At 37.8% G+C, this 24,256-nt stretch overlaps 1 protein-coding gene across 1 annotated transcript in view; it reads left to right on the forward strand.

The window, feature by feature from the left end:
• The window catches only part of TRHDE (thyrotropin releasing hormone degrading enzyme), a 217,114-nt gene that overhangs the window by 120,066 nt on the left and 72,792 nt on the right, over positions 1-24,256 (forward strand). The window contains exons 7-9 of the mRNA XM_030259934.4: positions 1,006-1,071; positions 20,491-20,556; positions 22,964-23,151. Coding sequence (XP_030115794.4) covers positions 1,006-1,071; positions 20,491-20,556; positions 22,964-23,151 — 320 coding nt within the window. The remainder of the gene's footprint in view (positions 1-1,005; positions 1,072-20,490; positions 20,557-22,963; positions 23,152-24,256) is intronic.

The following is a 24,256-nucleotide window of genomic DNA, read 5'->3' on the forward strand; positions in this document are numbered from 1 at the left end:
TTCTTAAAGTCTTTAATTCATGAATTTGCAATCACAAGTGTCCTTCCTCTTGTATGGTGATCAGTACTAAGTATAACATTTAAATATTGGGATAGGAAGACTGGTTGTCTTGAAATTATATTGTAAAGTGGTATATTATAGCTAAATGGTCTGCAAAATTATAATATCAGATCTGCAAAATTATTTCTGCTTGAAATAGAGCACTTGTGCAAAGGGAAAATACACAGCAACAGTGTTTCTGAGACTGTGTGAGAAAACACAAAAAGGATGCTTAAAAAAAAATACTCTTGCAAGTATCTGTCTGTTTCTTGCAGTAAGTATTGGGATTTAGAATCCCTTGTCTTTTGTATCTCTATGTTTTACCTGAAGGGGAAGAGGCTAAGAACTTCTATAAGTAGAGAAAGAGTGCTATATAAGTACATACCTCTTTGCATTATAGTCTGGAAAATATCATAACTATTAATAAGTCAAATATAATATATACACATCTTATAAAATTCTAATGGAAATTATTCACTTTTAGTCACCAGATCTCGAAGGCTGTTAGAAAAGGAAGTAGTATCACTGAATCCTGTAGTGTAATGGAGATAAAAGTATTATGAATAATCACTGAGGTAGAATTTGCAGTTTATGCTATTTCTTTGCTCTCATTTAAAACTGGGCATTTCTGTTGAGTGCATAGAAGGGTTGGGGTCAGTCACCTGTGGAACTGACATCTGTGCTCCAGCAGTGGGGAGAGTGTGTTGTTTGACCTGTGCCTTATTCAATATATGGGGCAGGATATTAGTACCTAATATCACTTATTATCACTTTGCCTCTTCACTTTTCCTGGTAAGCATTTGCATTATCTTCTCTCTCTCTTTCATTCTAGCACAAATAAAGATTGTATAAGTTGCGAGTTTCCGGCATATTACTGTTGAATGGAAATGTCTGCTTCTCAGTATATTTGTTGTGTTATATTGGCATTCAAAACTAGTAACTTTGTTTCTCTATTATTTTCCATAGGGTGCAGCTCTGATTCGAATGTTGGCTAGCTTTATGGGTCACTCTGTGTTTCAAATGGGCTTACAAGTAAGTAAAGGCACTTCCATCTTTGTGTAGATGTGTATTTCTAGCAGTTTCTCTTGCTCTCTCTTTTTTCTTTTGAAGAAATATTTCCATCAGTTTCTGGAAATGTTTCTTTACTTTAGGACCTTTTAAGGTACCACCATGTCCCTGAAGCTGAATTTGAAGATGCAGTTTCACCTATATTTCTTGATGTATGAAGTGATTGTGCTTCAACTGGCATACAGTTTTGTGTAGTGTGCCACATAAAAGCCACTTTATCCATGTGACAACTATGTGAAGGACTAGCTGAGGAAGTAGCTACTTCTCTTCACCTGCGTTTGACTGCTGGTCTAACAAACAATAACAATATAAGCCAGCTAGAAAACAAACAGCGCTAAAATGTATAATGCCTTTCAGATAAATACTTTTGCCATCCCTTCCTCTGTAGCAAAATCCTTGAGCTTTATTTTTACCTTTAATAAGCATGGAGTGCTCTCTGCCTGAACAATGTTTTGAAAACTCACTCTGTCTTTTAAAAAAATTTAAAGAGGTAACATTTCTATAGAAAGAGAAAGAAATTCAACATGCTGATTACCAAGGATGAACTCCTTTCAACAATAATTCAACACAAATGAGTGTTTCGTAAACTATTTAAAAACAAACAAACCAAAGCATAAAAAACAATGCAATTCCCTCTATTTCATTGAAATCTGCTTTAGTAAATCATGTTACAGGCAGCTGTGATTGATGAATTATGTATGATACAGCCTGCTACTTAGAAGTGTCCTTTAAAGTAAATTGATGTTCACCTGAAATACAATTATGCTAAGTTGGAAGGAGTAATCAATCTTATCTGTTCTTAGTAAGCTTTTCATTTTGAAATTTAAATAAACTATGTCTAGGATCAGGTCATTTTTTAACAGAATAATTCTACCTCTAACCAGAATAAATTGGAAGATAAAATATAAACCAAAAATTAAATGAATGCATTGGTCATGTCAGAGAGGTATTTTCCATGCAAAGACTATGAAAGGAAACTTACTGAGGAAATGCATCTTTTACGAGAATTTACAGTACAATCAGGGTTTGTAGCATAACTTACTCATGGGACCATATTGATAATTTGCTTAGTTGTAACACCAGGTCAGATCAATTTGATAAATTTCTCATCCAGATGAGAACTCTTTAAATCAGAAGTTCCCTTCATAAAATATTGTGTATATTAAGGGTAAAACTATCATTTCATTTAAGACAGTAAGACTTCTGTCCTTAGTCCAGCAAACTCCATGTTCTAGCCAGAAACTTCTATTTGGACAGATCCATTCATAGAGGAATTCAGTAGCATTTTTTCCCAGTGGAGTATGTCACTCAGGGTTTTAGAAAGGAAAAGTTTTAGTGTGTACATCTTAAACCCAGTTTTTCTGTTTTCTTGTACATTTGCCTGAGAAATAACTGTATACAAGTTGTTTTGCAATAAAGTTCAGATCAAAGAACAGCTATGCAGGGATTAATCATAGTTACCATAAAGTTGTAATGGAGCTTTGGTTTTTGATTTGAATGGTTTCCTATTATTTCTGCTTTTCACTGGTTTGGCTCTAAATAGAAACCATTCTGTTTGCTAATGAAAGTCTATGAAAAGTCTAACTGTGAAAATCTGACTAGTACAAGTCTTGGCATTAGTTCAGTAGGCAGATGATGATTTTAACTGAAACCAGTTTGAAATCCAGATAGAGATTTTCCATGTGTATGTTTTCAAGCTGAACAAAATAAAACATAAAGATCATAGTTTTTCATAAGCTACAAATTATAGTTGGAAATATAGTTGGAAATATCTGTCAATCATTTAATTTTTTGTATTTTGCAAATCTAACAAAATACTCTTCCTGCACTGTACATTTGAGGGGCCATAGCTTTGTTAATGATGAGGGAAAATGGAGGACTAATTTCTGTCATGCACTGCTTTAGGCATTTTAGCTCTTTACCTTCCATCAATTGGATTTTTGAATTATGTTGCCTTGAATCCTGTTTTAACATTGAATTCTAATATTCTCTGTAGAATAGAAAAATTGAATATTACTACTATTTATAAATCTCTTCAAATAACAAATATTCTAAAAATGCACTTGATGGTTCATTCCTCCTGTGTTATTCTAATGGCTTGCTGAGTAACAGCCAGTTTTTCCAGGAGAATGCTGTGGGAAATGGTGTCAAAGGCTTTAGTTAGTTTAGGTAGACAAAATCCACAGCCTTTCCCTCATCCACAAAGCAGGTCACAGAAGGGGGTCAGGTTGGTCAAACAGGACCTTTCTTACAGCATGCTGGCTGGGCCTGATGCCCTGGTTGTCTTGCATCTGCTGTGTGATGGCACCCAGGACAATCTGCTCCATGATCTTCCCTGGCACTGAGGTCAGGCTGACAGGCCTGCCATTCCTCAGATCATCCTTCCAGCCCTTCTTGTAAATGGGTGTCACATTGCTAACCTCTCATTGTCTAGGACTTACCCAGTGAGCCAGAACTACTGTTAAGTGATGGAAAGTGACTTGGTGAGCACTGCTGCCAGCTCCCTCAGAACCCTTGAATGGATCCTGTCCCTTCTGATAGACTTCCGTGTATCGAAGTGGGGTAGAAAACTGCTGACCATTTTCCCTCAGATGTTTGGTGCTTCAGTTCTGCTCTCTGTGTCTGTGGTCCTGCTGGGGGGGCTGGGTACCCAAAGAACAATTGGTCTTACTATGAAAGACTAAGAAGGCATTAAGTACCTCAGCCTTTTCCTCATTCTTTGTCACCATGAATATGTCACCATATTCAGCCAAGAATGGAGATTCTCAGCCCTCCTTCTGTTGCTAATATATTTATAGAAACATTTTTAATGTGTTTTACAGCAGTGTCTAGATGAAGTTGTGTTTTGGCTTTGACTAAAGTTTTCTGCCTGCATAACCTCGCAATGCCTAGTCCTCCTGAGTTGCTTGCCCTTTCTTCCAAAGGTCATAAACTTATTTTTTTTTTTTTGTTATCTCAACTCCAGACAAAGCTCTCTGTGCAGCCAGGCTGGTGGTCTTCCCTACTGACTTGTCTTTCAGCAAGTGGAGATAGTCAGCTCCAGCACCTTTAGGATTTCTTAAATATGTTCAGCCATCCTGGACATCTTTGCTCTTCAGGCAAAAGCCCAAGGGGTTCTCTCAATGAATGTCATAAACAGGCCGTGGTAGCAGTTCTGCTGACCCCTCTCCTGACTTCTCCAATAATATAATTTCATAATTGCTGAGCTGAAGATACCTTCTAATCATCACATCACCCACCAATCTTTGTTCACAAACAAGAGCTCCTGCAGGGCAGCTTTTTCACTTGTCTTGCTCACTAGCTGTGTCTAGAAGTTAACTTCCACACACTCCAGGAACCTGGCGTATTACTACCTCTCCACTCTATTATACTTTCAATATTATTTCAATAATTTTTAGTCTATTAGCTATGCCCTTATGTGCACTGCATGGCTACAAGCTCTTCATAAGAGGCAGAAAAGGGAGAAGAGGTGGAGGGGTGTCCCTTTCTATTAGGGGGGTTTTGGATGTCATAGGTATTGAAACTAATGATGAAGTTGAGTCCCTATGGGTAAGAATTAAGGGGAAGGCCAACAAGGCTGACAGCCTACTGGTAGTCTGCTATCACCCACCCAAGCAGTATGAAGAGGTGGACAACTTACTCTATAAGCAACTGAACAATATTTCAGGATCATCAGCCCTTGTTCTTGTAGGCAACTTCAACCTACCAGACATCTGCTGGGAACTTAATACAACAGAAAAACAACAGTCTAGAATTTTTTTAGAGTGTTTGGAGGATAACTTTTTGTCACAACTGGTGGGCAAGCCCACCAGGGGAGAGACTATGTTAGACTTGTTGTTCACAAATAGAGATGGACTGGTGGGTGATGTGGAGGTTGGAGGACGCTTGAGGCATAGTGATCATGAAATTATAGAATTCTCGATAATTGGTGAAATAAGGAGGAATATAAATAAGAACTCTACACTGGACTTCTGGAGGGCAGACTTTGGCCTATTTAGGAGACTTATTCAGAGAATTCCTTGGGAAAGAGCCCTTGAAAACAAAGGAGTCCAGGAGAGATGGGTGTGCTTGAAAGCAGAGATCTTGAGGGCACAAGAGCAGAATGTCCCTGTGTGCCAAAATATGAGTCGATGAGCCAAATGTCCAGTCTGGATGAGCAACGAGGTTTTGAAGGAACTTAGAAACAAAAAAAAAGATATATCAGCCTTTGAAGGAGGTATTGATTTCTCAGGAAGCATTTAAGGGAGCTGCCAGGGCATGTAGAAAAAAAAATAGGGATGCCAGCATGGGTTTATAAAGGGTAGGTCATGTCTGACCAATCTGGTCTCCTGCATCCACCAGGTGACCCACCTGGTGGATGCAGGAGAGGCTGTGGATGTTGTCTATTTAGACTTCAGCAGGGTTTTGACATTGTCTCCCACAGCACACTCCTGGAGAAGCTGGCAGCCCACAGCTTGGACAGGAGCACTCTTTGCTGGGTTAGGAACTGGCTGGATGGCCGGGCCCAGAGAGTGCTGGTGAACAGTGCTGCATCCAGCTGGGGCCAGCCACCAGTGGTGTCCCTCAGGGGTCTGTGCTGGGACCAGTTCTATTTCATATTTTTATAGAAGTCATAGGTGAGGGCATTGAGTCCTTCATTAATAAATTTGCAGATGACACTAAGCTGGGAGCTTGTGTTGATCTGTTGGAAGGAAGGAGGGCTGTGCAGAGAGACTTAGATCAGTTGGATGGATGGGCAGAGTCCAACAGCATCACGTTTAATAAGTCTAATTGCCGAGTTCTGCATTTTGGACACAAAAATCCCCTACAGCGTTACAGGGTGGGGACAGTGTGGCTGGACAGTGTCCAGATAGAAAGGGACCTGGGGGTGCTGGTTGACAGCCGGTTGGATATGAGCCAGCAGTGTGCCTCGGTGGCCAAGAAGGCCAATGGCATCCTGGCCTGCATTAGGAATTGTGTGGCCAGCAGGAGTAGGGAGGTTATTCTTCCCCTATACTCGGCGCTGGTGAGACCACATCTTGAGTGCTGTGTCCCGTTCTGGGCCCCTCAGTTCAGGAAGGACATAGAGATGCTTGAGCACATCCAGAGTAGGGCAACGAGGCTGGTGAGGGGCTTGGAACACAAGCCCTGTGAGGAACATTTGAAGGAACTGAGGTTGTTCAGTCTGGAGGAGAGGAGGCTTAGAGGAGACCTTATCGCTCTCTACAACTTCCTGAAGGGAGGTTGTAGACAGGTGGGAGTTGATCTCTTCCACCAGGCAGCAACTGGCAGAACAAGAGGACACAGTCTCAAGCTATGTCAGGGAAGATTTAGGTTGGGTATTAGGAAAAAAATTTTCACCAAAAGAATAATAAAGTACTGGAATTGTCTTCCCAGAGAGGTGGTAGAATCACCATCTCTGGATGTGTTTAAAAAAGGACTGGACATGGCACTTGGTGCTGCAGTCTAGTTGAGGTGTTAGGGCATAGGTTGGACTTAATGATCTTAGAGGTCTCTTCCAACCTCATGATTCTGTGGTTCTGTGGTTTTGTGTTTAACTGATGATAAAAAAAGAGTAATTCTGAAGTCTTATTAAAGTAGCATAAACAAAAATGAGTAGTTCTTTATTTGTATTTGTATTGTTTGTGGTTTCATCCAAATCAAGGCATGATTATCTTTTGAAAAGGTTAAAGAATTAGAGCTTTAATATAGGAGACACTACAACAGGTAAGGTGTAACTTAAATTTGGGTTAAGGAGAGGAAAAAATAAGGTTTAGAACAACAAGAAAATAGGATTGCTACCATATTTGTTGGTTGCTTGTTTTTATTTTACTCAGCATGTGGACTTTTTTAAGAGCAGGTGGAAACAGGTTGGGGGTGAAAAATTCCTTACTTGTCAAAGAAAACAATCAGTTGTATTTAAAAGAAGAGAAAAGTTGATGGAGGAGAGTGAGGCTCTTTGGTGGATATTTTTTACCAATAAATATGATCTGAAGGAAATGTAAAAATGTTCATGTGATCTGTAACAGTTCAGCAAGCTGTTCTGTTAAGGAATCTGCAAGGAAGTAAAATTCTGGTAGAAGTGCTCATTTTTACAGTGTAGATATCTTTATTGAGATTCATATCTGTCAAGAATAACTGGCCTGTTCCTATGATGGTAAATATACTTGAAAGGGCATTTGATTATCGTGTGGCAGTTCCACAATAAAGCTGCATCCAAGAGACTAGTGAAGGTAGGATTTTTGAAAAGCCCTTCAAAGATATGATGTCTTGAATTATATGGCATTTAAAACAGGAGATTTAGTTACAGACAGAACATCACTGTAGCACTCCACAGACAAAAGTAAAAGAGAATGTAGTTCTATTGGCTGTAATGAATAATTGAATAATGACAGTAGTAGCCACAGCTGGTAACACTTGCATATGAGAAAGTTACAGCTATTATTTTTGTAGAAAATGTCTAATAAATCCGTCCTTCTCACAGCAGGTGATTTCTGTCTTTTCAAAAGTTCTGGCATCTTTCATGATGTGCAGTTTCTTATGCTCCAGGAAAATTCAAGAAGTGCACATCACTGAATGCCAGTACTCTTCTTACAAAATGGTGTTGCTCTGCAGTCAAAAAGCTATTAATCAGGTAAGAAGGTGGTTAAAATATGAAGAGGCTTGGTCAGCACCACTTGCTCTGATTATGTTTTTGAACTGCACAGATTGATAGAGGTTGGCCTTATCATTCAGTCATCACTCAGGGTGGTAATGTGCAGTACGATACTAGGTCTGTGTGAGATTTTCTTCTGTAGGCTGTTCCAACTCTGTGCTTGAAATAGATAGTTTCTTACATGTCTGGTGTCACTGAATTGCATTTTTTGGGAAGATTTTACTGCGTTATGACAATGCATCTCTTCAAGTAATCAGTGCTTGGTTTTTATTTTTTTCAAATTAAATAGAGAGGGAAGTACCAGTGATTTGAATGCCTGGTAGATGTGTTTTAAAAAGCACCTCCAGTGTTGTAATGAGATATTTCTGCACTGGTTTATTTTCTTGTATTTGGTTTGATTATTTTGGCGCCTCATCTCTATTACTGTACGTTTGTCAACACTGCATTTCATTTGCTATGTGACAGCTCATTGATCACATAGATCTGTATCCTTTTGAACTTCACTTGCTGCTGTGTATGTGTTCATCACTCACTCTGATTTAGTGCATCATCAGCAGTTTGAATTAGTTACCATAGGAATCTCCGCTTCTGTGATAAATTAACTACTTTTTAGGCTTTACATTGTACATTTGGAAGAATTTTCATACTGTGCTTTGGATAGACACTGTCTCTTTTTGTGCTGTAGAATGGCCACTGTATTGAAACAAATTAGCCTTTCACTGGAGCTGTCTGGGGAAGTGTGGTGTTCAGGCTATTAAATACAGGAAAGTTTAGATTTCAGTCACTTCCTAGTGTCATATTGCTGGCTATTTAAATTTACTTTCATCTGCACTGCTTTTTCCTGCTTTTTAGACACCTAAACTGTGCATGAAGTAGTAATGCATGAAATATTTTCATCTATTTCCATGGTAATATATGATTATCTATTTTTTACATAGTGTATTAAATAGTGTACCCATTTAATACCTATTTATTATCTCTTTATTGCAAGTTCATAACAGTTAGTTGTTTGCCATCTTTAATGAGACATCATTAGAGACTTCTTTTCAAGAGTTTTCTGTAAAAACATAAAAAAATCTGCAAAAACAAAAAAAAAAAATCAGGCATCTTGGGATCAAGGTCAGTGAAGCAGTAAACTGCGATACTGACTTCACATCAGCAATGAACATGGAACTACACTGGAGTCTTCTTTTGTTCAGTCAAAGGATGTAACTTTTGCCACCCAGGAGAAGCATCTTTATATCTACAGTACCTCTGGTTTTGCAACTGGTGCATTTACTAGATGTTGAGTAAAGTACTTTTCAGCTGATTTTGCACCCACCTCCTCTGCTTTAGAAAAGAAGAGTGTATGACCTTGGTGAACATCAAAATATCATCATGGATGTTCTGGCAATTAACTGTATGAGGTGGTTGCTACCAATCCCTTTATCTGAGAATTGTCAACTGGAGAACTTGAGCATGTTAAAGGGAGGACTTCAGAAATCATAGGAAATCTCATAGGAGCTGACATTACTGTTTTCTGCAGTGCATATCATACAAGATTGTTAGCATCTTTCACCTTTTTTTGCACCCTCAGCATTTCTTTTGCTTCTAATTTACATCACTCTGGACTTTAGTTTACATTTGTTAAAGGAATGCAGCATTATGGACTGAATTCCTACAGCTTCTTCCGCCTTGACTTACACAGGTCAGTAAAAGACAGTAGGTCAGTTTCTTGTATAACTTGTATAAGTTGTCTTGTCACAATTTTTTTCCTTTGAAAATGTTAAAGACTTACAGGATAGTAAGGGCCGGACTTGGGTATCACTGCAAAAATGGAAATTCTTCCTCTAACTCCAAGAGTATCTGAGTATACTGTGTGTAGCAAAATGCTAATGCTTAAAGGAAAATTGTGTTTGAATTTGCATAATTAAATGTAAAATTTTTGAGAAATGCTAACGTTAATTTTATTTTCCCATTCTTTTTTCTTTTCTGTGTGTTCACCTTTACCAGATTTTTTAATTATGCAAGTACCCAATGTTTTCTATATAGGACAATATCTGATTCAGTTCACAGGGTGGACCATGCTAACTGAATTGTTCTTCTGTTCAATAGTTTAATATACTTTTAATTTGCTTTGTAGCCCAGTTCCTAATTGCTACATTCAATTTTCTTAAATGTCATCCAGTGTGGTATCAGAGTGCATCACCAACAGTTAACAGAAATCTCGTAGGAAAGAATGGCTTGGTGCTTGGGTAGAGATCTAGGCACAGAGAAATTGAATTTAAAATTTACATAGGTGTGAAGTATGCAAAACTCCCATGTGTCTTGGCACTTAGGGATCAGAAGAGTTTATGTGTTCAAAGCACAGCTTCCACTGGCATCATTGTCAGCTGTGTGGCTGCTGCTCAGCCTGTGAAGACACCAAGGTGGGCCTCCAGAAAATGTTGATCATTCAACTAATATTTCTTTAATTAATGAGAATGGAGTGCCTGTACATCTGAAGGTAAATTGGACCGATGTGAGTAAAATTAAAAAGAGCCATGAAATTTGGATATCTGTTTTGAAACCCAAGAAGATACTTTGTTGAAATGTTTATAATTTTGAACCACTTCGGATATTCAGAACAGATGTCACATCAGGTTCAGTCACAGAGTCAACCTCTGCTACAAATGAGACCACAGTGCTGTCTCCTGGTGTGCAACAGCTGATCCACAGAGTGAGAGTATTTGGTTTATCTACAGTTCTGCAGTTTAACTATTACCTTTTTGAAAGCAGAACATTGTCAAGGCTGAACATAGTGCATCCATAATTTTAGCAGCCACACATCATGTATGCTGGTGGTTTTGCCCCATATAACATTGGTGCTCTGCAAAGGGAGCTTCTTCCTGAAATGGTGCATTAGCAGAACATTCCTGTTTGGTCATATAAACTCCTTTCCATCTTTTTGCTCTGCTTTGTGTTCCTGGAGCATTTGGATCAGACAGTTCTCTTCCCCAGTTGTTGGGGGTTGCCAGGAGAAGGGAGACAGGGGCTCTTTGCTTTCTGCTTCAGGGCCTGAGTCTCCTGAGCTTAAGCAGCTCTGAGCTGCCCTGCAGGGAGAGAGAGGGTCTCTGTTGCTGCTGGGTTATCTAAAAGTGATCAGTGCTACGAAAAAGCATTTTCCTGAAATAAGATAGTTTTCCTTCTGATCTTTAGAGCTGTGCTCCAGTGCATGAGGACAGCAGAGGAAAGACACTCTGGTAAAAAAAAAAAGTAAAATGTGATATTTTTTGGTGCTTTCTGGTGTTGACTAAAATTTTGGACAAGAATTCAGTCTAAGATGGACTCTTTGAAGGCAGGATTTCAGTTCAGTTACACTTTGCCCACATTGGAGGTCGCAGCAAGGAACATAAAATGTGGTGAGGGTAGCTGCTGCTGAACCTCAAAAGCCAGCAGTGTCCCCAGCGCCTGGGTTCAGAGTAAAGTTATTAGGAGGAAGTCATGATGTTCTTCAACTAGGATAAAATGTTACTTTTCCCTGCTGCTAAAGCTTTTTACAAAAAGAAAAACAATTAGTATACACACTGTGTATAAACAAAGTTTGTTTTCTCAGAACAGAATTGCCCTTTATGGCAATATTACGGGTCAGTCATGTTACATGTACTGCATAGCTATTCAGTTGGCATGCCTTCAGTGAGCTTCTTTTTGTTGCCTATGAAATTCAGTTATGACTGTTTTCTCCTTAATTTTTATTATAGCAATTATTAAGAGAAAGAGTGATTCCAGATAATGTCATCAGGCTCAGCAGCTATTTACAAAAATGTTTTCTTTTGGAATAGAATTACACTGTTTTCCTGATAGTAGCTCGGTGCCAACTTTACCTCTGTTGCCACGAGGCAGCTCAGTGGATTTTACAGGGCACTGGAAGGGAAACATTTTGTGCGTGATTTTGCTGTTCTTATGCAGTCAGAATTTCCATTAGCTCTTTAGAAGTCAGTGGGGATATTTTCAGAACAAATACTGCAGGACTGAACTCCTAGTTAACACATTGTATATATTGGAAATGGAATAAATAGATCAATCTACTTCAGTCTAGCGGAGGACATTCAGAAAAAAATATTCCGAATCCATGCTGGACAAAACATGCTGTTGTAAAAACTTTCTCCTCTCCTTTGTCATCTCGTTCTTCTCTTCCTCCTCCCTTTTTCTCTTCCCCTTCTTCTTCCTTTCCCTTTCCCCAGATGCATTTAAAGCTAAGTTACTGTAGCTATGTTGGCACACATATCACCAGATGAAAGGGCTAATGATTTTTAAGGTGTCTTCATTTTGGAAAAAAAAAGGTGCAGCTCTGGGGACCAAATTGTATAAAAGTGTTTTGCACAATGAGAAACATTTGCTCATTGCTTCTCTATCTGTTATTCACTGTTAATGTAAAAGTGTTGCAGGTCCTTACGCTCTAGACATGGTGACATGCTTGAAGTAAGTTTTCTTGATTGGTTTATGGACACCTTTTCATAATAAGCAGCAATAGCTTCTTTTGCAGTCTGGTGTTTATAGACAGAAAATTGTTACAGAAAAGTACAGCTGAGATTTTTTTGCCTGGTTAGCAATTCTTGGGCATAATTCAAGTTAATGCAGAGGAATGATCAGGTGCCATCTAAATATCTCTGGAAAACTTTGCATCTTTTTTTTTTGTGTGTGCACTAAAAATATATTTTTTGAGCAATGTGTGGTTTTAGGTTAAAGTGTGTTATACAACCAGACAAGACAGAATTAAATGAATGTACAAATTCGGTCAAATATATGCGGTTCAATTTCAGAGTGCTTTATTTCTGTAGGATTTGTCCTTAGCTCAGTATTTTAGTACCTCAACCAAATAATACATCAAATACATTTTTCTTTAAAGCCAAGCTTCATATACTAGCTAGTTTCTCACTGCACAGCAGATACCATCAGACTCTGCCATGCAGTAACTTTGCAATTCTGTTCCCTTTAGATTTCACTTGCAAACTGCTTTGCCACCAAACTGCAGCTCCTGCTACTGTCTTTCAAAATTGAACTGCCCTCCTCTTCATATTAATAGCTAAAAGGTGAAGTTGAATTTTACGAGGGAAATAAACCTCTCAATTTAGTATTTCTGGTATTTTAACAAGGATTCTCAGCAAAGTAGGATACATTTTTAAGTAGCTGGAAATTTGTCAGAATACAGATTTGTAATTGGTTTTAGATGCCTCATTTACACTGAATTCACAGAGTTGTATTACAGAAGATTATTAATTGAAAAATTGAGTTACTTACAGTCACTTGAAGTTTTTCTTCTTTTTTTTTTTTTTTTTTTTTTTTTTTTTTTTGTGTTGGAATGAAAACAAAGAGCCATGTTGATTTTAGTTGGCTTATTTTAATTTACAGTACTGGTTTCTTATCAACAGGCAGTGGGTAGAGCAAAGAAAGCAATCCCATTGACTTAGTGATAGCTCTTGCCTGCTTTCTTTTACTGGTTTCTCCTGTATGTCATCCTGCATATGACAGGGCACAGGTCCTGTCTGGATCCTCTAAATGAATGTTATATTTCTAATACCATGGATGAGATACTCTCAACATTGCCCTAATTTTTCTCCCACAAAATCAATGCTAAAACTCCCATTGGCCCTTATAATGCCAGAAATATCAGTTCTGCTGATCTGATTATTGTTAGCATCAATGGGAGTATCATGAATTTCAAAGGAAAAAGGACAAAGTAAAATGCTATAATTATGTGGCCCATTCAGCATCATTGGCTCCAGAGAAAATTAAGATTTATTTCCATGTGTGGTTCCAGTTTCACTCTTTTTGATTAGTAGCTATAGCTTGCTGTTTAGACATAATGATTTAATTGTAGATATTACATGTTGACTGGATATTTTCCAGTTGCTGCTGGTTTGTCAGCGTTCTATCACTTTTGTATGTGAAAAAAGTCTAAATGCACCTTTTGGAAATTAAGGGCTGGAATTTCAGCTGGTGTACAGTGATAGTATTCCACCAAGTTTCTTCCCTAGGATTTTATGTGTTCACTGAAATAGTAACCCAAAGAGAAGGCAAAACACAGCTGAAGTGAATTTTTGTATGATGACTTTGAAGTATGTTGCAAACCTTTGGGTTTATTTTAAACTTCTTTTTACCTATTTGTGAGTTTGAACTAGAAGCTAGCTAAGAAGCTCCTGGTAGTAGACATTTTAAACAAGGTAAAACAAAAGTTCATTCAAAGCTGTAGAAGGTGGGAATTATAATTGGATTAGTTAAACCTCATAGTAGCCCCATGTAGACACTTTAAAAACTGAAGTTAAATGTTATTTCCTTTCTTTGATTTATGGTAGTGTAGTGTTTTTATTATTATTTGAAGGTTCTGAATTTAGTCTATTTCAGTTTTGAATGCAGTGTCCACATATAATTTCTAATGAAGCTTAACTAATTCACTGTAAAAATTAGCTTACTAATTCACTGTAAAAAATGAGAAATGACACTACCAACTGTTACTTAAACATTTGAAAAGAACATTTGAACGTTGCTTTTAGAGAAATGCACTTCAAAATAAAGTTTTGTTCCCCTTAAATGTGATGCACTGATAATCTTTCTCTTAGTGGTGAAATCACCACTGTGTATCTTTCTGTCCAGTCTCTTTCATAATACTTGGCACATACTTGGACAGGACAGTGGCTTAGGAAACCATTGTTCTGTTTTCCTCAATGCTGTCTCCAGCTGCTTGTTCTCCTCCATTCAAGGACCACTTTGTTTATACCAGTGGAAGAGTTTGGAGTCCTCCTTGGTAAACTTGATCAAGGAAGGAAGGGTGTCCTTCGTGAGGAATGTTAGATTTTCTCCTATACAGGCCATTTTGGAGGTCTAGTCTGCAAACAAACAGGATCATCAAGGAACAGCAAAGATTGTGGGACCTGCTTAGTCTGGTTGTACCACCAAGATGTCATCAAACTGTAGGTCAAGGCAGATACAGGAAAGCATTTGATGCTGTGACTGTAACAGATGTGATAATTTTAATACTAGGTAAGGACTATCTACACAGTCAGGCTTGCTATCTGCAGGCTTTACCTTATACTCCTTATGTGTTTGCTATTTCAATATATTTTTGATGCTGGCTTTTTGGTATTTTAAGTTTAAATGATTTTTTAGTTAGTTAAATTCTTGACTTTTGAGTAACTTTATTTTTTGTAGGAAGAACATTTTAATGCAGTAATAGATTAAAGTCTAGGAAGAAAACCAAAATTTTTGATCCTCTGGTAGAAACTGTGATAAAAATATGTCTCTAGTATATTCTGTATGTTGGCAGTTTCTTACTAAGCTGCCTGAAAGCAGTTTTGGGTGCTTCTATTAAAATTATATAGAAAGTAAAGCAGTTGTTTGGCTTACTTGTCCAGGAAAAACCTGTTTTCCAGTTTTTTCTTAGCTGGCATTGCAGTAGTGCTTTGACAACTGGTCTGATAGCAGCTGTTCTTTCAGTTTGGAGGTAGTTCTGCGGCTTGAATCACTGGTACAAATTAATTCTTGATACAAACAGAGTTAACCTCCAACTAATTTGCCTTACATAGTGTTGACCATGACCAGTAAGGTGAATTTGCCTACTCCTTTGTTGCTTGGCTGATTGTCCAGCTGGGAGGGTGGTCATTTCCCTTCCTTATGGCTGTTTCTTTTAATATGTTGTAAAGCTGAAAAATACTGCAAATCTAGTTGGCTATTTTAGCTTTTCTATTCAGTAGTCTTTTTCTCTTATGAGAATCTTTAGAATTTTGTAGCTTGCTGGTAGTCCTTTACCACTGGTTCTTACTCCCTTTTGTTTGTTGCTCACCTTTGTGAACATGTGCACTATCCTCTGACCCTTGCCCAAGCTTTTTTATTTGAATGTTAGACAATGTTAAGATAATGTGTGATAGCAGATTTGATGTTTGCAGTGTGAAGGAAGGGAGGAAAAAGGGCCATGTTATAGTCAGAGTCAGCATCTGTCAGATGGTGTCTGTTGGCTTAAGATTAGATATATAAATTTTTAGGAAAACAAACACACTCGATTTGATACCTGGAGCCTTAGAGCCTGATTTCTACCTGAACTAAATGCTTTTATTTGTAGCATTAAATCTTCAGTGATAAACAGCACTCATGTATAAAACCACTGAAGAAGAACATATTGTAGGCCAAAGGGAGGAGGATGTGCACTGAGGAGTAGGAATGAAATAGAAAAAAGGGAGGTAGAGGCAGGTCTGCTTTACCTGAGCCTTGAGAAAGGAGAAACATAGCCACAAGAATTGGAGATGAAAATAGTTTTGTACTTTTTCCTCCCTCATATAGTGGAATTTTCCAGTTGTCTTTAGGAAAAAAAATGAAGTTACTCAATTTCAATATGTTTCAGATCTCATCATCACTCATGTAAGTCTGGAGCTGTTCCTTCAGCTGAGCAATCAACTTCATAGAGATTAACTGAAAAAGGAGTTTAGTCCTAGATTTGATATTTCGGTTTCTGTTTATAGATGTAAAATCTCCCCTGAAAGTAAGGCACATGTTTGGAGACTTACTCCTCCTTTACACTTGCTTAACTTTTTGGTATTAACTTTTTGGTATTTATCAGTCTCTGCCTTTTGTTAGTTGTGAGCATTATCATGTTTGGATAGTGTGGTCACTCATTTATTTTGTAACCAAGAGGCCTAGTTAATAGGCACTATAGCAAAGAAATGAAATGCTTTTCCCTTTTAAATAATCTCATTTTCTTAAAAATATCTATTACAATAAAAAGTCTGAAAGCTTAATCAGTACAGCATTACTGAAACCATCTTTCAAAATCTTTTAACATTTTTCACTGTTCCTACTACTGTTCAAGCTATCTTCTCCAGTTTGCAAGAAATAATTTCAAAAGCATTGAGCCTTTTAATTCTTTTTTTTGGGGGGGGATTAAGATTACTGTTTGATAACACATTATACTATAGTCTAAATCTGTTGAGATTTAGGGAGGCTCTTATGTTTTGGTAGTGCAATAAATGGACTTCATTTTCATGGTATCACAGAGTCAGGATATTTAGTTGTTCATTTATTTATTTATTTACTTAATGTTAAGACTTTGTAAAACATGTTGGAAAACTGCATTGTCTGATTAATTTTTTATTGATAGGGGTGAATGGATCACATTCCATTATTCTTTTTGGCAAATAGTAGCTTCATGTTTTAATGTGAAAACATTAGGAAGAATATTACAAGAGGATGCGTGCTGAAAATGTAAACCCAAATGATTACTTTTTGTTGTGTATTTTTGATTAATTTTCATGTTCTGTGACAGTGCCCTAGGGTCCGCAAACCCTTCTTACTTTCTCCATGACAGTGAAAAACTTTAGAGGCAGCATTACAGTGAAGGAGAATGGAAGATTTGTATAAGAGCGCTCTTGAGCCTTGAGTTGTTAAAGAGATTTTCATGCGATCTTCTGTGCTCACATACACTGGAAGGCTATAGCTGACAGGAACGTGGCTAATGCATATCTTCATGCTCCAGCATACTCCTGTCGATGGAACAGCTTTTGTCAGTGATAGACTTGCAAGTTTATGATGGGAAGCAGCCTTGCAGCCAGATGGTTTTGGACATATGTGTTTATGAATAAGTGGCTTTAAGTCACTTTGCCTCCTTTGGAGCTGTGCTGAGCACAGCTTAGATTCAGACAGCTGTGTTTTCAGTGTCATCCTCCTTTTCTGTTCTGTGGCTTCCATCTCTGTTCTGTTCGCTATGGTTTTGCTACTGAATGTACAGGCAAAGGGGCAGCTAATACTCCAGCCCTGGAGAATTACAGTGAATGGGGGCATGTATTCTGCCCCTCTGCAAGCTGCTTAGGACTTAAATATGAATCGCAGGAGGAAAAATGGATTATATTCCTGCTTGTTCCATCTTTAGAATAGACAAGTATGGTATGTATAGGTCTTTGGCTCCTATTTTGTTATTTCCTGGTATGTATTTGATGTTGATATGTCTGTTCCTTTTTAAGCTGAATGCCTGTCAATGGAAGAGGAAGTGAGGCTCGTCTGGTGAATGAAAATTCAGGCAGGGTCAGAAACTATCCAAACTACCTTTGGAGTCAGAAGCTGGTGTGTCAGTATAACTTTTCAGCAGAGCTGGGAGTGGTTGGGTCTGGCAGAGTTCTCAATATAAAAGCTGTACACATTCCCATAAAGATCTGTAAGAGCATGAGTGGCTTGGGGAGAGTGAAGTGGGGAACAGTAATGCACTGTGTCTTCTAATGCTAGAAGTAGGAAGCAGCAGATGAAACCAGCAGACCCACAGGCATTTGGAACAGGTATCACACAACAAATCACTGAAGTGAGAAATGCTTTTCATAAGGTGTTGCAAATGCTGATTTGTTCAGAAAGCAACCAGCCAAATTCACAGAAGATAACTATTAAATGCAAGGATACTAATCTGCTTAGTATTCCTGGTGCCTTGAAGTGCTGGATGATGGAAGAGCAGTTGTGGGAGGTACCACTATATGTTTTTCTAGTTTTATACTGTTTCCAGGTGTCTATACTGATTATTGTTAAAAAAAAATATATGAGGATAGGAATAAGAGGATATTTGATGGGACCTAGTTCAGAAGCCTTTTGCTCTTCTGCCTCTGGAAAGCACACTCAGATTTGAGATTCCAGTGTTGGTTTCCTGCTGAAAGGCTGTGTTGATACAAGCTGTCACTCAGGACTGCTTTTTATGCATGCATTTGATAACACTCCTAGTTTTATGTTGCGTTTATGCTCTTGATGCAACTTTCATGAAATAATGACAGAATTGATGATTAGGCTGTATGGTACAAGGATCATACCAAGACATTGTGTTTCTTATTGTATATTCTTATTTCATGGTAAAGGTTAGGATTCTTTTTGTTTTTCTCTGTGAGATAAACATGTTAGATTGGAGGATAATACATTTTTAACTAAGTGACAAACCACATTTAAACCTCCCAATCTATGTATTGGGAGGAAAAAAAACAATCAAAACCAAACCCAAAAGAAAAAGGCAAAAGCATTTAATTTCTTTGCAGTCTTTCTGAACAAAATGTAAAAGTCAAATATAATGTCTAATGGTAGATTGGTAACCAGGATTATTGCCTGGATGAAGTCCTCAAGTGACCCACCCATTTTTTTTTTGCTCTGTAATCTTTCTAACAGCATCTCTCAGACAGACCAATATATGCAGCATTTTCTAGTATTGCTTAAAATGTGGATCATATATCTTTTGTTATTTATTTACCTTGTTCCACTTTTGTTTATTCCCATTTTAGCTTTCTAATTTGCAATTCAGCTTCTTTAGCCTTGGAAACTATTTAATGTTTCACTGTGCTTTAAATGATTCTGTATTTTTAGACAAAAGAGAAGCACAGTGTACTGTAGGGGCAGCCTGTATAACATTGTCTTTTTTCTGAGTTAGTCTCATGACATTGCTAAGACTCAGCACTGCATTAAAGAGTCAGTGTTCTCATTTAGCCTTCCTAGTCTGTGATTAAATGGGAGTTGTTGTTTATTTCACTATAAGCTGGCTGACAAAAGCTATATCTGTCACATGTGCTACAATATGTGTATCAGAAAATTTGCTTTCCAAATACTAATTATTCCCAAAGTATCTTACTTCACACAAAACACAGCACAGTCAGCAAATTTGTCCTAGTTTTATCATTGTGCAGTAAATTAGGGTTTGTCTTCTACCATTGTGTAAAGATGGTAGAAATTCAGTTGTAGGAGAAACAGTTGATGTACAACCTCTGATCTGTGTTTTTCACTTAATTCTCCCAATCAAATGCTTGAAATGTATGTTATTCAAGTAATCACTGCTGAAGTTCACTTCTGTAACTGAGTGAGCTGTTGTCAAGGGACATGGGATAGCGGGAAACAACAGTATTGCCTCTCCAGAAGTAATTTTAAAAAGGAAGTATTTTATGCTTGAAAGACCTAGACCCAAGCTGGTAATATGCTTAAACTATTAATTTTGGAAGTTATTGTAATATGATGGAAGCTTATTGGGAATTATCTTTGTGGTTTTTATGGGAGAAGAATGGATGGTCAGTTATTGAAACTGTGGCGGAGTAAGTGAAAGCACTCGGTTTACAACCTCCTCAGACTCTGAGCCACAGGTGGCTTGAAAAAACGTGTAGGTTCCTGTGCACAAGCATCATGTGTCCTCCACTGCTCCCTGTTGTGGAAAGCCTTTGTGATAACCTGTTGCAACCCTCATTGCCAGGATGATGTATTTTGACACTGAAGGGCCGGGATCTCCCTAGATAAGAGTTTGGAGTTCAGATGGACTATTGCTCAGTTAAATCTTATGTAATGAATCCAGCTGTCATCAAGTACACACATTTTTGACACTAGACAAAGCAGAATGACCTGCTAAAATAGGAACTGGAACTGTGTTTCAACACCTTCTTTCATTGCTGAGAATTACCTAGGAACCTTTCCCAAGATTAGTATTCTATCTATCTATCTATCTATCTATCTATCTATCTATCTACACATATATATATATATTAAAGGTACTTAGCTTATAGAATGACTTACACAGAAAAGGAAGAGCATTTAATGTTGTAAATGAAATTTTTAGCAACAAATTTTGCATTGCAAAGTAGCTTAAACTGTTTATTTATTCCCTTAGGATTAACATATTGTATATTTCTAGATTTCTAACAAGTGCAAACATTGGTGTAATTTAACTCCTAATAGCAGTGATGCACAGCTCTAGTTGTTTGGCCTTTGTAATACTGATTTTTATTTGTATTTTATTTCTGCAGGACTATTTAACCATTCACAAGTATGGCAATGCAGCCAGAAATGATCTCTGGAACACGTTGTCAAAGGTAAAATGCTTTAATCTATTGCACTGAGGAAGAACTAGGAATTTGCTATGGTGTTTTTCCTGGTGAGATAAGAAGTGAATAGTGCATATTGAGATCTTCAAACCAGAGAGCAAAGATAAAAATTCATGCAAAGAAATTCCATTTGAGTTAACCTAGTGGCAATGTTAAAAATATGAGTTCTGCAGCATTTCTCTACTTCGTTTTGTTAGAATATATTTCCCTGCATGTGCTATGTCACTGGTGTGCAGTAATAGATACTTCTTGGAATCTGTCAGTGACTTCAGTGACAGCACACTGAGACCCATAAGCTAGAAAGCACATGAAAGTGCCGAGCTTTGGCATTTCCACCTCGTGAGTTTGTGATTTTGTATGGAGTTAAGATTTTTGTGAAGGACAAAAATACTAAAGCTTCAAAGTATCATGTAAACAGAGAACTATTTACTGTAATATTTGGCATGCTGTAGAGACTTATATATCCAGGCTTGGCTTGAGTTCTAGAACCTGGTCCGGGGCTCCCCAATGGCTATAATTTTTGTAAAATGAGCAAAGTGTGCCATAATTTCTCCCCTGTGGAACTAGTCTGAGCTAGTCTGAGTCTTCCTCAGAAATAGACTGAGTGGAGGGCAGAGAGTTTTGGCACTGGTACCAGTTCAAGCCATAGAAAACATGACGCTCTAGTTGTAACTATTGACATCAAAACCAGGATTTACTGGAGGTCAGGACATTAAACAAGCAGGTATATACATGTAAACTAGGTGTCCAATATTCTCTTCTTCACACTGAGTCTTCAGTTGATGATTCACAGACTTCTAACAGCTTTTACCTTAATTTATCCTACCTAGTTTCCAGCTGCCACATGAGAAGCACGTCTGTTGTAGATACACTGGTTCTGAAAAACTATGTTGAATATTTTAGGATATGTCATTTGATACTAGTGAATAGGAACAACTGGAGTCCCAGAAATATAGTTGATATAGTCAGCAGAGCATAGAGAGTAATTCAATTGGCTAGCCACTACATGATTATTTTATAATAAGCCTGAACCACTGACTGTTGACTAGAGACTGGAGATGGTTGTTCAAATATAGGCAACTAGTGCCACATTAGGTGCCGTAGGATGTTTAAGACATTCAGGTGTGTCTCACCAATTTAGCCTAAGATACATGGGGAAATCTCTGCTCTTCTGGAGTGGCAGGTAAAGGTCAAATGACAGTATTCACCTCCATGTGGGCAACTGAACCAAGTCCTATATCTGTACTGACTGCTAATGAGAGTTGAGACAAGTAACATACAGTCAGGCTTTTAAATCAGTGTCTTAATCTGTAGCTGAATGTCACTGCAAGACTCTTTCTTTCCTTCCTCTGTTAAAGGCTCTGGGACAGTTCTGGGTGATGGGAGGTTGGAGGAATGAATGTTGTCTTGAAAGAACAGCAGAATCTGCAGCTAATAAAGTGGAACAAAAATGAGACTGTATTCTGGTTCATAACCACTATAGCTATACTGTATGCTCATATCTACTGTTGCAGCTAATAATTCTGTTTGCCTCAGTTGTAAATGCATTTGTTGCCAGCCCCTTTGCTCCTAAGGCAGTGCAACTGCAGCTTCAGTTCTGAAGACATCTTCTACTTGTATTCATCAGAGGTTGCTCACTCTGTGGTCTTGGACTGTTCAACAGCTAAGGGCATGTCTGTCGCTGAAGAACAATTGATGCCTCTTTCCCCTCATATGCAGTCTCATCTCCCACAATGCTATAGTATCTCTTTGTGTTTCAGATGAAAATCCACTTGTAAAACAGCATTTTTATTGACATACAGAATCAAATGTGAACACATTAATCTCCATGTGTTCTAACAGGTGCACTTTATGAAGCAGCAGGGGGATATCTAGGTGTACATAGCCTCACTTTGGACATAAGGGACAATATTTTCATATAATTAGTAATTTTCATTTTCAGAACAGATAAGCCCTGTATTTTTGGAAATTAAGGCCTTTCAAATATGTCTTATTGTAGGTTGCTAGATAAACTGACACTGTCTTTTTTAACCTTAGCTGGTTAAGAATAGATACCCTGTATTTCTGTGGCTCTTGTTAAAATCCTGTAAAACAGATTATTTCTTCTGTTTCAGCAGAAGTACTTGAATGATGTGGAAAACATGGCTTTCTGACTGTAACTTTCCTCTCTTTAAAGATTACTCAACATTTATTTTTAAGATGCAGAGCCTTAAGTTCAATTATGTAGTGTGTGTGTATTGGGTGTAAGTGTGTGTGTTTGTATCTCCATACATTTGTGATGGTTATTTTACCCTCCAAAAATAGTTATGATCCTAGGGACAAAAAAAAAAAAAAAAAAAGGTCTACATGTTGATACTGCTTCAGTGTATTGAAACTTTTATTTTTTTTTCCCAAGGCTTTAAAAAGGGTTGGAAAATCTGTAAATATCCAAGAGGTAATGGATCAGTGGACACTACAGATGGGTTACCCTGTTATCACTATCTTGGGAAATGAAACTACAGACAACATTATAGTTATCTCCCAAGAGCGTTTTGTTTATGATAGTGATACTAAACCCAAGGATCCTGCCCGTGGGGACAACAGGTACTTGTATTTCTCAATTACTATCTTTCAAGATGCTGTAGTTGTTTAAGTAAGTGCTTTATATGTGTATCTTTATGCAAATGTTTTCTTTAGAAATCTGAGCTTGACTTGGGATCAATAGTGTGTGGTGATACTTCAATTTGAACTGTAGTAAAGTTGAGACTAATTAAATGAACTGGGGAAAAAATGTCCAATTGCATCCTGAAAATTCTCTGTAGCAGTGTCTTGCATCACTCATCTGTTTCCTCGCCTTTTCTTTTGATTTTGTCACACTACATGAAGTAATTGGGAATGTCATTAGAAGGTCTGATAGTTCTTAAGAAATTCTTTGGAGTGGACCTCTCGAGACTCATACACTGAGTAGGCAGATGTAAATGTATGTCAGCTACAGACCTTGCTTTTCTTGGGAAGGAGTCAGGAGCTGAATTGGACCTCTGTAGAAGGCGGGGGGTTCCACCTCTTTCATTTTTGGAGGCAGCTTAACTGGTCTATAGGAACTGTTATACTAGCTGAAATCAGTATCTCTATCTCTACTGCTTTTCCATTTATTAGATTGTTTTGTTCCTGCTCCCAGATGACTCTACACGCTTCTTTCATCCCAAAGAAAAGCTGACATTCCTGTCTGATCCTGGGGAATCCTTATTGTTTCAGGCAGTTTTGGCATCGTATTTTAAGGGCAAGAATAGCTGTTGGTAGCTGATGCTAGAGAATTTCAAGATGGCCTTTGAAGTTTCTCTGTTGACTTATTCATGCTCGGTGTGAAAGAGGGCACACTATTAACCATGAATATTCTGTGTTTGTCCAGTAGATTTAGATTGGTTAAAAATAAAATTTAATACAAAACTTTGATTGACATATCAAAGCTTGTAGGATATTCCTGTTGAGGAAGGCCTAAAATGGTAGTAACTTTTACTGGAAAGTGTTTAGAAGTTCATTATCTTTTTAAAAAACATTAATATTATGGAACTCAAACATGACACAGAGTAAATAGTTGCTTTTCTGGCCATACTGGAACAACCTAACAGGGTATTAAGCATCTGTCTAAATTCTGGGCTGAAATTAGTTCCTTTGTGAAAAAGAGATTAAACAACTGAATGTGGACTAT

This window comes from Taeniopygia guttata, chromosome 1A (genome assembly GCF_048771995.1).
Source record: "Taeniopygia guttata chromosome 1A, bTaeGut7.mat, whole genome shotgun sequence".
Taxonomy (NCBI): Eukaryota; Metazoa; Chordata; class Aves; order Passeriformes; family Estrildidae; genus Taeniopygia; species Taeniopygia guttata.